Source organism: Lasioglossum baleicum, chromosome 11 (genome assembly GCF_051020765.1).
Source record: "Lasioglossum baleicum chromosome 11, iyLasBale1, whole genome shotgun sequence".
NCBI lineage: Eukaryota > Metazoa > Arthropoda > Insecta > Hymenoptera > Halictidae > Lasioglossum > Lasioglossum baleicum.
In genome coordinates this window covers 12148263-12165066 of record NC_134939.1, presented here as the reverse complement: position 1 = coordinate 12165066, position 16804 = coordinate 12148263, and the positions used below count along the sequence as shown (strand labels likewise).

General features: G+C 39.0%; 1 protein-coding gene, 1 long non-coding RNA gene and 1 other non-coding gene across 6 annotated transcripts in view; 2 read left to right on the top strand and 1 right to left on the bottom strand.

Annotated features, from left to right (window-relative positions):
- Positions 1-16804, top strand: part of Nrx-1 (neurexin 1) — a 381802-nt gene that overhangs the window by 350628 nt on the left and 14370 nt on the right. For 3 of the 4 annotated variants that reach the window (XM_076433098.1, XM_076433095.1, XM_076433097.1), the window contains 3 exons: positions 7472-7713; positions 8374-8494; positions 14163-14336. In XM_076433098.1, coding sequence (XP_076289213.1) covers positions 7472-7713; positions 8374-8494; positions 14163-14336 — 537 coding nt within the window. The remainder of the gene's footprint in view (positions 1-7471; positions 7714-8373; positions 8495-14162; positions 14337-16804) is intronic. The other variant, XM_076433096.1, reaches the window with a different exon arrangement.
- LOC143213351 (uncharacterized) lies at positions 8957-13954 on the bottom strand. Its single transcript, XR_013009956.1, has 2 exons — positions 12462-13954; positions 8957-11668 (listed from the first exon to the last, which is right to left on the bottom strand). It is a non-coding gene; the product is annotated as an uncharacterized LOC143213351 (long non-coding RNA).
- Positions 9926-10032, top strand: LOC143213832 (U6atac minor spliceosomal RNA). The gene has a single exon (XR_013010051.1). It is a non-coding gene; the product is annotated as a U6atac minor spliceosomal RNA (small nuclear RNA).

The window sequence follows — 16804 nt, the reverse complement described above, 5'->3', positions numbered from 1 at the left end:
TACGATTATGTATGTCTGTACAATACCGTACATACTTATACATATGTTTATACATAAGTATGTGGTATGTAGACATTCGTGTGGCCTGTACATGGTGCAACAGGCTTCCTTGAGGACTTACAGCCCTCTGATAGTAACCTGATACAAGAAGCACCGAATTCAGCCCCAAGTCCAACATCTTCTCACGGTTGGTTCCCACAATCGGCTTCTCCAACCGTCGAAATCCCATTATGTGTTGCGTTCGTGTCACGAGAAAATGTACCAGAGAGGAAAAGTCACGGTTACGTGCGATCAAAATATTATTCATGCTCCGCACATGAATTGTAAAAGAAGAAATGATTGCAAACTGGTTTCCCCGGAGACACGGTTCTGTAAATTTTGATCGGGGATATGTCAAGAAACCTTGAAAAATCAATTTTAACGCAAAATTTGAAAAGTATACATTAAATTTTACATTTTGTATTTTTATACGTGCTATAATATTTTGAAATGTATAAGTTTCAATATTTGTGAATAAAGAATGGTATGGATAATTATTCGCATTCGAATAAAAATTGCCTCAGAGTAATTAAACTTTCAGATTTATTGTAGCCAATTCCGCGTAATTCAGATCCCATTGCTACGTAATATCCCGCTTGCCAATCGAAACTAATTACAAAACTGCAATAAACGTTGGCCACGTTTGAAGTTGATTAAAAAATTGCACATTATTAATAATTAATCAAGTGAAATTAACATTGCATTAAAAATCGTGAAAAATTATTTTAACAGACTGTTTAAATTTTAAATTTCCCATTCTGTGATTGTGCAGGTTATACGTATGAATTCTCTGTGAAAATTCCGTTAAAATATAAAATAAAACTAAAATAATTTTTTCGAAAAAATTACGTTTTTGACTATAATTTTATGCATTAAAAATGATAACAAAATTTTTTATTGTGTAAAAACAAGGCTTCTAGAGTTGGCAACACTTTAAAATGATCCACGTGCGCGATGCACGTGTATAGAGCGTAAGAAAGGTTAGGGTTGATCTAAGTGACGTGTTTAGAAGCAACAGGAGAGCATGGTGAAGTGGTAGTTCGCCTAAACCAGTTATACTCGCAATAGGATCAGCCTTGAATTCTCAAGGTCATCGGGAACCTACCAGACAGGTCTACGGCCTGCGGCCATTGCTATGTTCCCGAGTTCCTTGCCCGTTTGCTATAGTCCATTATAGGCTGCTCGGCTGCAGCTGCTTCATTGATAAATCCACGTGAGATAAATGCCGAGAATTTGTACAGTGTGTGCTCAACACTTTCAATTCAAATTGTTCATTCTAATTTTGATTAAAAATAAAAATTCATCGCATAGCTTGGGCACAACACCTTTATGTTAAATATTCCATATTCAAGTTCTCTTAAAAATAGAAATGATTTAACGAGAATACTTAATTTATATAAAAAGAAAAAGACAATTTTACCACATAAACAATCAGATTTTACTAGAATTTACAGGATCTGAAAAAATGAAAAGAACGATCATTTACTAAGTAAGTTCATTCACTAAATTACTTTGATTTTATGAGATTTTCGAGTCATAGTAGATTTTATACACTCTATAATTGACAAATGAGCGACAGTGATATCATTTTATCTACTGCCATTAGTATTATCAAAAGCATGAATCGTCCACGGAAGTTCTCCACATTTTTCACAATTGTTTAGCATCGAGTACAAATATTCATGTATTCGTAGAGTCACGATATCAGATAACAATAGGTGTTTAATATCAGAGACAAGTACGATAAATCAATTATTTATCATTTAATACACTGCTCCTAATATTCTTAGTATATCAAAGAATCCTCGTTCACAACGGGTTAAAAAGCAATTAGAGATAATCGACGGACATATCGTCGAGAGTGTAAGAGACAACGAGCATAGACCCAAGTGGGAGAAACAACGCGACACGCGTTTACGACTACGAAACGTTACTCTCGTCGCGTCGCCTGGGAATCATCGATGTTTCCCACACCCAGCGTACTACGTCGCTTCTTCGTTCCCACCGTAAAAGCGGTGTGAAACCAGACGGTTCCCAAACAGTCCGTGGGACCGATGTCTGATGACCGAGCTACGATTTCGATTATTCGTTCCCCTCGTTTGTCGAGTCTTCAGCGTGCAGCGTGGCGCTAGTCGTGCACGACAAAGGCTACAGATACCAGTATCAGCTGTCCATCGATAAGGAAGCGATAAACACGGCTGGGAAACTAAATTTTCATGAAACTACGCATGAATGTCGCAGGGAATCCCCAAACAGTAGCTTATCTGCAGCACACATATTTAGAAATGACGATCAAGTAGGAATGGGTTTACAATCGATAGTCTCAGAGAAATGTAAAAAGTGGCTGCCGGAGAATGTGTTTATTTGAAATTGTTTAGTATATGAATTTTGTTGGTACACTTTTCCATGTGTCACGTTTAGAAATCGGAGCATTATGGATTTTTGTAGATGCAAGTTGACTGTTTTACCGATCTAAAAAGTCGAGACTGATTTCAGCGGCCTCTTCTCATGGACAACAGTCGGTTGAAGAACTATTCGCTGAGTTGGTATTGGAGCATAAAGAGAATGTGTGTTGTACGTGGCTTTCGATCGGGAATTGTGGAGTACTATATTTTCGTAGACAAATGTTTACAGTATTAACATTGTCGCGCAATCGATTTATGATTGTGCGTACAAATTCAACTCAGTAGATGAACAGAGTTACAGAGCCAAGTAAATGAATTGAATCAAGCCATTGATGAATCTGGTTATTGTTTTCTTTCTAAAAAGTGACGAAGGTTGTCAGAAATTGTCGTCTATACATGTCAACGAGAATGCCCAGATACGCCATCTGTATGGAAGGCCGAATTAGGAAGTCGTCGATGGCGGGGTGTAAAGATTAGGCAACCCCGATGCCCGGTTAGGTCCTTATCCCCTGATCCATTTTCACCGAATGCGCCACTTGTCGTCTACACAGCCGAAGACGACGGACGTCTTAACCCACTTTCGGGCGTCAAGCACCTCTACGTCCACTATACTTCCCTAACAGTTTACTTATTAATTTAGATTATGTCTTGTAAGAGCTAATTGCCAGAAAAAGCCTGAAACTCGATACTTCAGCTTTTCGATCGATATCATCATCGAGTGAAAAAGTTTATCAAAATAGTCAACATCGAGGCACTCACACTACAATTCCCTTCCAGTAGATAAAATTCGTAAGTGTAGCCAAAATTGACTTCTGGATTTTCACTTTAGAACTGATTTATAATTCAACTGACGGGATTTTCACTGTAGAATTGATCTGATTTCAGAAATTGGCAAGTACCGAATGTTATCAATTCATGCAGAAGACGATCCAATTTATTTATAATTCGAGGCAAGAAAGTAAAATATATTTTAATCAATGTGGACATGCTGTATTGCATAAGAGACATTAATAATCCAGAGTGGTTTCTAGGAAGTAGAATTAACCGTTTATGGTTCGGCAGAATTTAAGAAGGCTTTAAGTTGGATAAGAAAAGAACATTATATCGAAATGATATATGTTATTTTTATTAAAAATCAGGAAATATTTGCCACGGTGAAAGATTCCATGTAAATTGACAAAGGAGAAGTGGAAATTAAGATCAGGCATTCGCAAAGGGGGCTCGCCTAAATTCACGTGGCGAGGCAGGGAACCCAGGCGCACCCATAAGTCCTCCTGTTCTCCTAATAAAGTGATACAGTTTATTGGACTTCTTCAGATCGGAATGCGGAGCGAATGACATGCTTATCCTCTCCGGGGAACACCTGCCACGCGATCGGTAATTTCTCCTGCTCATACCTTTCATTGTATGTAATCGGCTGGAAATGGAAAGATTCGCGTGACACGTGCGAGGAAACGCATGGGCGCGTGCTTAGGCCAACATATGCGTTCCTGCTGGAATACCCGTTTCACTGTGAGCGCCGCTCGACCAGCTATATTTTTATACTGTGCTGGTAAACTCACTATGCCTGGCCGGCAAGTGCCCGTTGTCAGGGCAAAAAAACTGTCTGACTGGAATCCGAGCTAAAACTGATAAGTTTTGTTAAAATTCAAATACGTGTTTAGCATCGAATGTTATACTATTTAGTATACGCTGTTATTACACTGTTACACATGTTGTTTCGTTCCTTTTTCTCAGTGGATGTGTTGCTTATTTGATCCTTAGTACCATTAATTTTTGTTATACATAGATTATAAATCTCTACGCAAAATTCAATATTTCTTATTCAATTAGAAGCAAAAGAAGTCGAATACAAACTTAGCAATACTTTTTATTCGATTGTCAGACGATTAAATCTAAATAATGACCTTCATTAGACCTTGAGTACCTAAACTAAATAAAAATACACACATGTATAATCAAGAAATGTGAAGAAATATGTTTCATCATGAACATTACCATATTATACACAATATCAACAAAACACGCGTACAAAACGTTTAATCGTGGTAACAAAGTCAAAATTTTCTGCTTGTTTGAACACTACGTGAACTTATACGAGATTCAGTATTATCCATCCAGTTGTTCTATTACAGCGTTCCGATACTTGCGAGCGCGCGTATTGTTTAATATTAAACTGTCCTATAAATGGAATTCACATGCTGTAAATCGTGAAATGAGATTGAATGAAATCCCAGTGAAAGCTCGGAGAATGCGAGCATATTTTCACGCAGCATTGAACACGGGTACAGTAGCTATCATCTGCAGCGGAATAATTATAGGGAAGGCAACGTGACACATTTATCTTAACCGACGTTGTACGGAAATGAAATTCTATTAGACGCGTCGCGGGAACTTCTGTCGTTCAGTTTTACGTAAACATTTGCCAACTTATACATATTGTATGTATTGTATTTACAAATCGCAGGTTAAGAAATTATACATATGCTGAAGAATATAACATTAGAAGAATTACTCCGCCACGAACAGGAGTTGACAGGAGTTTTTACGATCGTAATCAAATATCAGGATATACATATCAGATGATTGCATAAGTTCGTGCCCGATTTGAAAATAAAATTCAGTGGTTAAATTTCAAAGAATAGATTCTTTCCTAATTGTAGAGAATAAATGTAGGAAATGTATGAATGTTTATACAGTTCGCAATCATCATATAACTTATGCAATCATCTCTCGGCAATGTGGGATTTGGAGAACGTGGGCGTCAGAGGGTCGCCATCTTGTCAGTGCCTAAAACAGAACCGGCGTAGACCTTCTGGCAGATTCTGCAAGCCTGATAGGCCTGTCAGCCAGGCCCATTTTTTCTCGGCTCTCCGAAAATTATTATCCATCGCGCATCGTACCAAACTCCTCGACGCTATGCGACGCGACGCCCAACGGGACGCACAGCTCCCCCACCAATACTTTATCCATGACAGCGGGGAAACCTCGTCCTGCTTGTTGCTTTCCTATTACAGGATGGTATTTAACTCGCCCATGGCAGGTCGCGAGAGTATGAACCTACTTCGAACATGTCCGACCCAAGTCGCCACGCATCTCGTCCCCCGGTTTCTAGTCGCCTAATAAAAAAATAGCCGCATTATCGATCTCTGCCAATCGATTTTGTCACCCAGTTTCAGCTAACAATCACAGAGACACACCTCCGAGACGTCCATGCTGGCCTGATCGGTGTCCCTGGTTATATAATATTCATATCCGGGAAGACCGCTCGAAACCATGCTCCTACGACCACCGGAAGTCATTACCGAACACTCCAACGTTTATATGAAAATCGAGTTCTTGGTAATTCGGGGAAACTGGCAGCGAATGAATGATGTGCTTAGTGGACTCTGTCGAGTTGGTAGAGTGAACAGCTGATTAAACGTTAGTGTAAAGAAGTTGACGAAGGGCGCCTTGGTCGATGAAAGGTTAGTGGACGACCGATAGAACCAAGGAAAGAATTCGTTTAGTTTCATATAACCTTTATTTGCAATGTTTATACTTTAGCCATCGTGTAGTACTGTTAAAACAATTTGTAGAACTTAGAATTTTATTTATGATGCCTGATGAACTTCAATGATGATAAATTAATATGTCGCCAGTCGTAGCTAGAGAGCACATCGGTTATCGATTAACGCAGTTTGTTAATACGATTCTTTTTCGCATATCGTTAGCTAGTAACGAAGCCACATTAGTAGCGATACGTTATTGGGGTCAGTTCACCAAAACTCGATCATACATTAATGTCTTCTTCATTTAAAGATTTTAATAAGCAAACCAGACTGAGGACACGTTGACATAGACCACTTATGAAAAGTAGAATAGGCCCGTCGTTTCTTTCGTCTACTGGTCTACTGAAAGTCCTCTTCAAGTAGAAATACTGTCGATTCTAATTAATATACATAGATTGACGTCTTCTGGCGTTCTACAACTCTGCAGATATAAATGTATACAAATCTACAATCTATTAATCATTAGGCTGCAGATCCTTATGCAAAATGCAAACTTCCATTTTCATGAACTGCTTTACGAACAGCAGAACATCTCTTTCGTATGTTAAGAACGTTCTTCAGGTAATAATAAAATAAAAATGCAATCGAGTCTAATTAATGTCTTGTTTTGCGCATAACGTAAATGCATAATAATCCATAGTTTATTAACCAGAAACAATATGTATACATCTAGTAAGTAATGTTAGACGGCTGGCATTGAGATTAGAAAACAGCAGCATACAATTTTTTATTGAAATTATGCAAGGATCGAGTTGCAATGCGACAAAATGGCGTCTTGCTGCACGATGGCCGGTAATCTAACTGCGTGCCCCATCCCACGAAGGGCAGATCGAACCCTAGAGAGTTCCGTGTGTCTCATGTTTGCCTGTTCTTAAAACCAACCAAATTTAGACCCTACAAAGGGAAAGGGTTCGGAGCGAACCCACGAAGGCGACATGGTAGGGGAACCTGGGAAGATGCTCTTTCGTTCCTGTCTTCCAAGCCAAGACACACAAAAGCGACTCGACGCGTCGCAATGGCGGGCTAACCACTCATTGGTTGTCCATGTTAGACCCATTGACTTCTGCTCGCCTGGTCAGTGGTCAAACGAAAACATTTGTCAGTCGGGGTACCTGCATAAATTATCCCCGTCGACCCTCGGGGTGTCGGGTTCACCGATTAGTATGCCTGATTACAGCTTTGTTAATGAAAATTATTAATAAACAGCGTTTACTTGCGTTAAAGCTTTCCTGTATGTTCCATTTTTGTGAAGCTCGGTGTTTCAGAAACTCTTGAAAATTGCTTTGGTATTATTAATGTAGGATGTTCATTGACATTCTGAGACAGTTGTTTAATTGTCTTTGATAATCATTTAGTGTCGGCCCTTCTGCTCCGTAAAGGAACTTTGTACAAATAAGGAAGTTCTGTAAAATAAAACAATGTGAAATGTTCTAGAATTGAAATTATGATTGTAACGATGTTTATTCTGGTTCACAGGTCCCCAGTTGACAGTGTTCAACAGCCAATCAATGATTCTAATCGGTGGTCTATGGAACCGCAACAAGGGCAGAGTAGAGCGACCATTTTTGGGAATGATCGCAGGTTTAATTGTCAACGGTGCACGAATTCTGGAGCTCGCTGCCTCGAAAGACGACAAAATCACTACCAGAGGGGATGTTCAATTGATGCCTGCTGGAAGTCTTCTGGATCGAGCGGCACCTTTGCAAAGAATGCAACAGGTGAGCATTCAAATATTTATATTATGTAATTACACTTTTACATAACTCATCGTCATACATCAGAACACTTCCATCAATCTTAACTGAACAATAAAACCTGTGCTCTTTGAAACACACTTTTCACAACTTGTTTTAATTTAAACTTTAAGTCAGATGTCGGTTTTGGTAATTTATGAAACTTTTTTAGCGAAGATGTTTCCCAACAGCGAAGTATTGCCAAAAATGTTATTACACGAACAATTGTTTTATCCATTGTTGCTTGAAATTACAAGTGGTAAGTCGATACGTTCGTCTAGGTACAGCGATCATGATTTTGTATTCTGTGCAAAGAAAGTGAAGTTAATTGTATAACTTCTATAGATATTTTATAAGAGGATTGCATTTGATAGAATGTCTGAACTAGACCACAGATTTTGAAAACATCAGAAGAATTCAAAGATATCATTCTATTGAACCCATTGATATTATTACAATACAAAATATATTTTTATTGAATGACTAGTAGTTGACGATAGGTTATAACATTTTCATTTTCGATGCGTGTTAAAAGTTAAAGGTTCACGACATAAAGAATCGTAGCAATGTCTGCCACTTCATCGGATCAGAGCTAGACGAGCATTCCACGGTATGCGATAACTCTTCATTCTTGTTCCATCGCAGACACCAGCGTCCGGTTTTCCCGGTGTCATGGACGACCTCATATTTTCTGGCGCCGGAAGCGGTTGCACCGCCGACGACGACGAAGAATGCACGCCCATCTATGAACCCGGTTCCGGTAAGTGTAAGTAACATTTCCGAGGGCGTAAGTAATTCCTTCTGCACGTTTCCTTCTGGAGAAATTTCTTATTCCGCACACATCGATATTTTATGTATGTGCAAGTTATACGACGTCTACGGACCACCTTCGGAATTTAAATCGGCTGCACGACATTTTTGCGAGAAAGGAATTGCTGGGACTGTCCAATATGTGGACGAGAATTAATTTGAGCGGTGCTCGTCGCTAGCACTGTTTCGCACATCCGACTCGTCCAAATAATTCCTCATTGTTCCACTCTGTTATATTTTTATGACTGTATATGTAGTACATACATGTATACACAGGGTGTGCGCGATAATTTGTACCAGCGTTTTTTCGTAAACGGTAAACATCAGAAAAAAAACCGTGGAGGAGGAAGTTGTAGTATAGTTTACTAGCAATATGACAGCGTATCTCAATTTTTTCTATTTTCAATATTGGTCTAGAAGCAAAGGCTACCTTCATTTTTTTTTAATGAAACGCTACAGATTTTTTTACATCAAATCATACAAGGGTAGAAATAAAAGAAATGAAATCGTAAAATCATATAAGGATAGAAATTAAAGAAATGAAATCGTAAAATCATACAAGGGTAGAAATTAAAGAAATGAAGTCGTAATACTGTACTTACTAGTCTTATCTTACTCTTGTCTCTACTTTCGTCTTATCTTATTGAACAAGATTGTTCAATGTGACTTCCATTGGCAAAAATGTATTTCAAAATTACTAGCAATCACTGCTATTGTTTCTTGATTTGCAAACTGTGATAAAAGAAGCGTGTGCATCTACATATATCCAGCGCGACATTGGCAGAAACTACTAGGAATATGGTCAATAGAACTTAGACTGCATTCTTGCTAATGGAAGTCACGTTGAACACAATATGTAGTCTTATGAATACAACATACTAGTAAATACAGTATTACGACTTTATTTCTTTTATTTCTGCCCTTGTATGACCTTGAAGGCCATAGTATACTACCTGGTTGAACTCGTCTTAATGCCAGCTTTCATTTAATGTAAAAAAATATATAGGATTTCATTTAAAAAAATGAAGGTCACCTTTGTTTCTAGAAAAATATTAGAAATAGAAATAATTGAGATGCGATATGATATTGCTAGTAAAATATACTACAACTTCCTCCTCTTCGGTTTTTTTCTAGTGTTTATTTTTTACGTAAAAATGATGGTACAAATTATCGCGAGCACCGTGTATACCTACAGCAGATTTTCATATGGAAAAAATTAATTTGGAAAGTATATAGACAGATAGGTTATGTAATTTGCAGTAATAAATGTTGTTGCCGTTTTTTGATAAAGTTAGTTGTTTTTGAGTTATTCAAGAAAATATGCTTTCTCGCTAGTACTCGATCGTCAGCTCATTCGTATATAAGCCGTCCAAAGGCGACATCTACTGTGTAATATGAAAGGAGAGATGTTTAGCACTCCCCTAGACAAGGATGGAACACACATAAACTGGTAAGGCACTGTCGCTCTTTGGCGGCACTTACCAAATTTTTTTTTAACAATTTACTTGCCAAAATAAAGGTATTATTGCCGTGATAAATAATAAAACAAAAATAAAAAGTAATACTATATAAAATCGATAAACAGCGAGACAAAGCTCGGCCGTTCTTTAGCAACGTGTATCATATTTTCGATGAATTATTACGCTGCAGAAATAATATTATTGTTCTTATAATAATTATTGTAAAATAAATAAAGAAATATATCACACGAAATCAATAAACGGAGATTTCATGCGCAACTGAAACGCAATACGATTTCAGAACGAAATAACGTTTTATTAAATAGGAAATATAAATAATTCTGCAATATAATGAATTCATATATTATCGGATGAAATTTAAAACGTAGATTACTATTTGTTTTATTGCTCCACTATTGAAATATTAATAGTAAATCAATGAAATGCAAAAATGTGCAATCAATTTGGTTTCGAGCCGGTTCATTTCTCACAAAACACAGTCGCGGAAAATATTTTATAACAATTCTAAATAAAACGATCCAACGATTAAAATTTATGTGTTATTAGCCCCGTTACTTTCTTTCGGGGCAATTAATATTAATCAGTGAGCTACGCAGTAAATTATGTACATATTTGAAACAGTGAAATGCTGTTTTCATACAGTCCCGTTATTTGCATTATTACCAGCAATACGAAATCTGAACGTAATTATATAAACAAACGCAGCCAGTTAATCAACCATAATGACTAAAAAGAGGTGGAGCAACTTTCTCCCATGATCATTAAACACGAAATAATTAGATTAGTTTAAACTATTAAAGACTATTGTTTAAAAAATATTTATCTGCATGCAAGTTAAATAATTTATATGGTTGTGTGCATAATATGAATAATACCTTTAAAAATTCTCAATTGTGAGGATTTATTGATATTTGTTGGAATTTCGAAGCTTCAGAGGTAACTAGAATTTTTCGCATGAATGCGTAAGGGTTGATTTTACCCCAAAATGTCGCAAAGGAGCAGAAAGAATTACTTAATATTAAAATACGTACTTTCAACAATAATGAAAGAATTTTATATTACCAAATTAACATTTCAGAAGCTAGTTTCTCGTAATCTAATCAACCTCATGTACCATCCACAGGCAATAGAAATCCCTAACCAGACAAAACGAACAATCATTTATCACAATCCTCATTCCTATCAACTCCACATTCATCATGTACTTATCTAAATGCATTTCCCCGATATCCCGTTGCAAGTAGCAATTGTTTATATCACAGCGATGAAAATGCCAATTTATTAACAGCAGTTAAAATCATCCACAAATCATTAAAGGGCTACATTAATAAAAAATGTCCGTTCAATTCTCTCGTGCAAAATACAATTTCGTACCCTAATCAATAATCGGAAAATGGCGATAGGTCACAGGGTAGGAAATCCACATGGTCGGGCACACACACGCATGATCGGGCTCGCATAACGCATGGCATGCCACCTTTTCGTCTTCATGCTTGCCCGGTTGTATCTTCGATTCATTTGCATATTTAGGATCCCTGGGCCGACGCGCCGCGAGCCGCGCGCCTCGGCGTCGGCGGTTCCCTCCTTTCTCTCGACCTCCTCGCATACTCTGACGGCCGGTTCGAAAATCTTCTCCGGCTGACTAAAAACTGAATTAATGCGATCACTTTAATAAGCCAGACGCGCATGGTCGTCGCCCACAGAAAGCGTCATCGTCACTTTGCGAACGGTTATTTCCGTCTCGCGCTACTTGGATGATGAAAATACATCGATCTCGCTTGAAACTATCGCGTAAACAACAAACTGCGGATGTTCATGCAGGTTTTTTAAATCTATTTCAAAAATGCAACAGCTCAGACATACATATACTATAGCACTCATGTTTAACAAACTGACGAACGGAAAACAACTTTTCGCTTTGCCGCACTGCATAATGATCGCGAAGCAATTATTGCAGAGCAAAGCATTGCAAAACGTAAATATTTTAATAGATTTCTACGCTTTTTATATACGTCGATATCGTTGGAAAGTTTTTGACAATCCAATGATCTTATTTTTGAAGAAACAATTCAACATTAATTTGTACTATTCTATGTCATATATTTCGTTCTGAATGTTTAATTATTCGAAGCACATTTCACGATTTCAATAGAAACAAAGTCTCATTCTTTTATAGTTTATCGACCAATGTTGACAATACACGAGCGTAGCAAAACTTAATATTCCGAATTGAAACAAATGGTTTTATTTTAATGTTGTTCGCGTGACAGGATCTAATTCTTCCTTTCACTCGTTTTCCCCCATTTTGCAAAAATATCGCACGATTTTGAAACGCATTTTACGATCGTAAAGCGCATGCACTCTCTGCAACTATTACTTCGATTATCTCGAGAGTTCAGCTGCGAAGAATTAAATTTTACAAACGTTTTCAAGCGTAATTACCTTTGGCAGCATTAATTTGTCGCGTGCGAGGAGATTTACACACAGAAACGTTGAGATTCGCACGGAAAAGTGTTTTACTCCGAGCGGATAAGGACGACCATAGCTATTCGTCGCCCTGTAATAAACCACAGTCGCGAAACTGTTAAGATAGCGAGCTTAATTGTTCGAAATCACGCAAGAGTTGGCTGAGGGAAACGGTATTTGTGCAATGATCGCGGGCCGGCGTGTTTTTCCGTGCACAAGAACATTGACAGATTGTTATTTGTACTTTCTCGCCTTGTCTCGTTACATTTTTCATGTTCACCGATATCCTCGATTTTTCATAAAACAGTAAGTTCGATAAAATCACCAAATATCGCGGATCACCTATCTATCAACGTTAAAAAGGATATTAAACACTGCAAAAATCGCACGACGTGTTGTCAATGTTCATTTATATTTTCAATTTTTTTGTTGAGCTGTAAGAAAATCTACAAGCACTTAATTACTAGCATTAAAAGTACATTAAGCATTCGAAAAATTGCGCAACAACAATTATTACCACAAAATTTTATGTACATATATGAACATTTTAGTTTGTCCCACAAATATCATCAAAGCAACATTTCAGAAATCCAAGCTGCACTCTAGACAACATTTGGAAGGTTTAAATATTTCCTCAGTAACACAAAACGTGTTTCAGTTGATATTCTACAAATTGGATGAGCGAGATATCCGCTGAAACAAATTAATGTTTCATTGAGACTCGGACGCGTAACGATACGAGATTTGATAAGCGACGTAAAATATGCAGGAGACGGATTGAACGATACCATGTTCGCATAAAATCCGCAGTCTGGTGATTACCGAACTAAAAAGAGATCGTTTACTCAGCACCCTATTACCAACGACAAACGGCTCGACATTCGTTTTACCATACACTAGAATTGAAAAGAAAAGTCTCTTCGTTTTAGCGACTTCCACCGCAATTAAAAAACTGCATGGTTCGGATGTCGTAACGTCGCGACACGGGGACAAGGACAGGCAGACCGGAATATGTATAAAACAGTCGGAGCGAGACAGTGGTAGGTTGGGAAACGAGTCTTTTCATACGCGTAGCATTTGTTCGCGGGCAGCTTTAATTATTGCACGCTCGTATCGCGATATTAACCGTGTCGCGAACGAACGCACCAGGACCGATAGAGAAAAATCAGATTACAAGGTCCGCGCGGACGTTTCGTATTCGATAACGAAGGTTTCGATGTCCGGAACGGCTCCGATGGCCGGGCGCCATTATACAATGCAAAATCAGTCGGGTTAATCGTCCCCAGCCAAAGAAGGCGTTCCCAGCACGTGAACGATGCAGAAGCGAGAAATGAGCCCAACAAAAACGAAAATCAACTGGAATTGCCAACGGAATTGAGTTCAAAGGGAAACGAAACTGGCACGGAGTATCGCGGCCAGAACAAAACGTTCCAATCAAACGTGCATTCTATCTCCATTATCGTCCGGTCTCCCCTTCCCCAATTTCCCCCCCCCCCCCTCCTGGTCCACACCACCCATGGGCAATAACCACATTTTCGTTTCGCGTTACAACGATGACGCAAACGCCGGAAACCGCGGCGCAATCATACGGAAATTATGCGAGAGCGTCGCGGACGGCTGTCTCTGTTGCCCACGATTCCAATAATCACAGGGCCTATTCCTTTTCTCTGTTCGCAGACGACATAATCACGCCTGTGTACGTCGCCTCGACGAGGTCGCCGACGACCCTAAGCCCGACACATCGCAAGGAGAACATCCAGGAACGTCCTTCGTGCGAGGATGACGAAGACTGCGAGGAAGGATCCGGCGAACCGATCACCACCGAGGAGATCTTCCTCACGTCGGTCACTGGTCCGTTTTTTTACCCTACTTTTCACCATCTGGCTCTCTTTGTCCCGTTTGTTCTGGTTTTCTTTTCGTTTTTCTGTTTTTTTTTTCCCCGGCAATGCTATTTTTTTTTTTGCCCCTCCTCGCTATCGGAACACACTCGATTTTCACGAGTGCCAACTCGCGAACACGCCACGCCTGGTATTGATCTTCCCGTGGACGGTTTTCTCTCGTTCAGTTCCTAGTATGTACATGCCCGTCGTTCATGCGGGCGGAGTATTTCCAAAGACCTGCACAGTTTGCCGAGAGGAAAGAGAATTCTTTGCCCAGCTGCTGAATCGAAAGCACTTCCGCAGAACCCGCGACACGCTGCCGAGATACGCTGCTTCCTCTGCCGAGGCGGCGCGGCGCGGCGGATTAGAAATTTGTATGCTCCGGGTTCCGTTATAAAGCGACCCCTGCTCTCAGTGATTGATGTGTTGAAATTAGAAATTTAGTATTCTTTAACCGACAGAACATCAGAAGAACACAAAACCCTCTCACTAAAAGAACTCATTTTACTCGTTTTTAAAAATACCCGGAAGACTCGGAAGTACCAGAGACGGCCAGTTCTTCCTGCCATTAGCTTTCCGCTTGCCTAAAAGATTCAGCAGCACTCAAGGCCTGCATCACCGAAAAACTTCGAGTGTCTGCGAAAATAGATTAAGATCAATCGCACCCTTTCAGCTGGTAATTTCGCCGACAGCGTGCAGAATTCGTTCGGCAGCGTAATCGGGCAGTCCATTTCGCATTCTGTCGAAACCCCTACAACCTCGGATCTGGCTCGATTCTGTCGCGTCGCGTCGCCGGAAACGTTGCATTAATATTTATCGTTCGCGAGTGAAATTGCGCGGGGTCGACTTGGCCGTGTGCACTAATTGAGGCAAGATACGTTGAAAATGTGAACGCAAGAGGGGGATGTAGAGGCGGGGTGTTGCGGAGGATGAAAGAATGCACGAAGGCTCGTTATGGAAATACTTGGCCCGTGGGCGTCCTCTTCATCTGCATATCCCTCGAGTTCGCACGGTGAAAGCTCCGCCAATCCCGACTGCCACCGGTTAAGTTGACCATCACGAAAATAGCGCCAACCCCTTCGACGCAGATGCGACTTCTTTCAGTACGCCGTTCTTCACCGCAGAATAGAGGATGTCTCCACTCTTTCGTCTCTGTTTGCCGCCGTTAAAGTGATTCCGTTTCATAGAATCATCTTTTTGGAACCTCCCGCACCCCCTTTGTTGACCTTGCTACCCTTCACCGAGCGATTATCGTTCGACGAACTCTTTAGCTACCTTCTGAGTGAGTACAGCTGACTTACGAACCATCGGGTGGCTCTACAGTCGAATGATTGAAAGGTTTGATTTTTGCATCAAATTTTGGGACGTCGATTTTGTTGATCACACAATCGGTATGTTTTTTTTATTTTTGTTCCTTCCTTTTTGCTTTTGGACACATTTCTATCAAGTTGGTGTAGTTGTTATCGTATAATACATAGAGCATTACCATAAACTTCTCTTCTAGTTAGTCATTCTACCAGGATGTCTTTTTAATGTAAAGCATTTTTTTTTTAATGGATTTATTGCTCAGATTTTTGTCTTCGGTTTCTTATGCATATTGTTTCACGTTTGTATGAATAATTTGATGAAAGATAGAGAAATATGGAGATTTAAGTCTCGGATAGTGGTTGAGGGAAAAATAAATGGCCGACCATCATTCATGTTGAGAAGCGTTATAATTACGTCAGAAATTTACATTTTTATACGCAGTTTGATGGAAACGCGAGACAAATGCGAAATCGTTTTTCTCAAATCAAAATTTATCTGCTTTAAATTGATATAATGATTTTACCTTCCTCTAAAAATGAACTTTTAGTTTACCTTATCTGACAATAAAATTAGTTAAAAAAAAGAAATTGATTGAAAACCTATTTGCTAATTTTTGTTACGGTGGAAAAATAATTAAATTCTTTGCTGTTTGCAATCGCAGTTGAGTCGATTAACTTTATCAAATTAAAATGAGCATATCTAGGTCGATGTAATAAATTGAAGAGACAGCATTCTTGTGGTAAACGAAGTACAGTGCTATTTTTGACGACACCAGACATTTCGATCAGCAAATCCACGAGCACTAATGAACTTAGAGAGTCGACATACTTTAACTAGACCAACTGAGAATCGATTTTGAACGACGAGAAACGAGGTTTATGTGGTTCGACGAGTTCAGCTTTGTGTCTTGCGTCGCGCATTTAAAAGAATATTCTGCCCTAAATCCTCGGGAACGTAATAATCTTTCATTTTTCACTGGATACATCGAATGAAACTATTTATTAATTGAAAGCGAAGTGAAACATCAATTGTCAACAATTGAATTTTAAAAAAAAAACCGTTTTCAAACATTTATTACCAAAATATCCATCGCTCTCGCGATTGCAGTATAATAAAAATTTCATGCCGTCC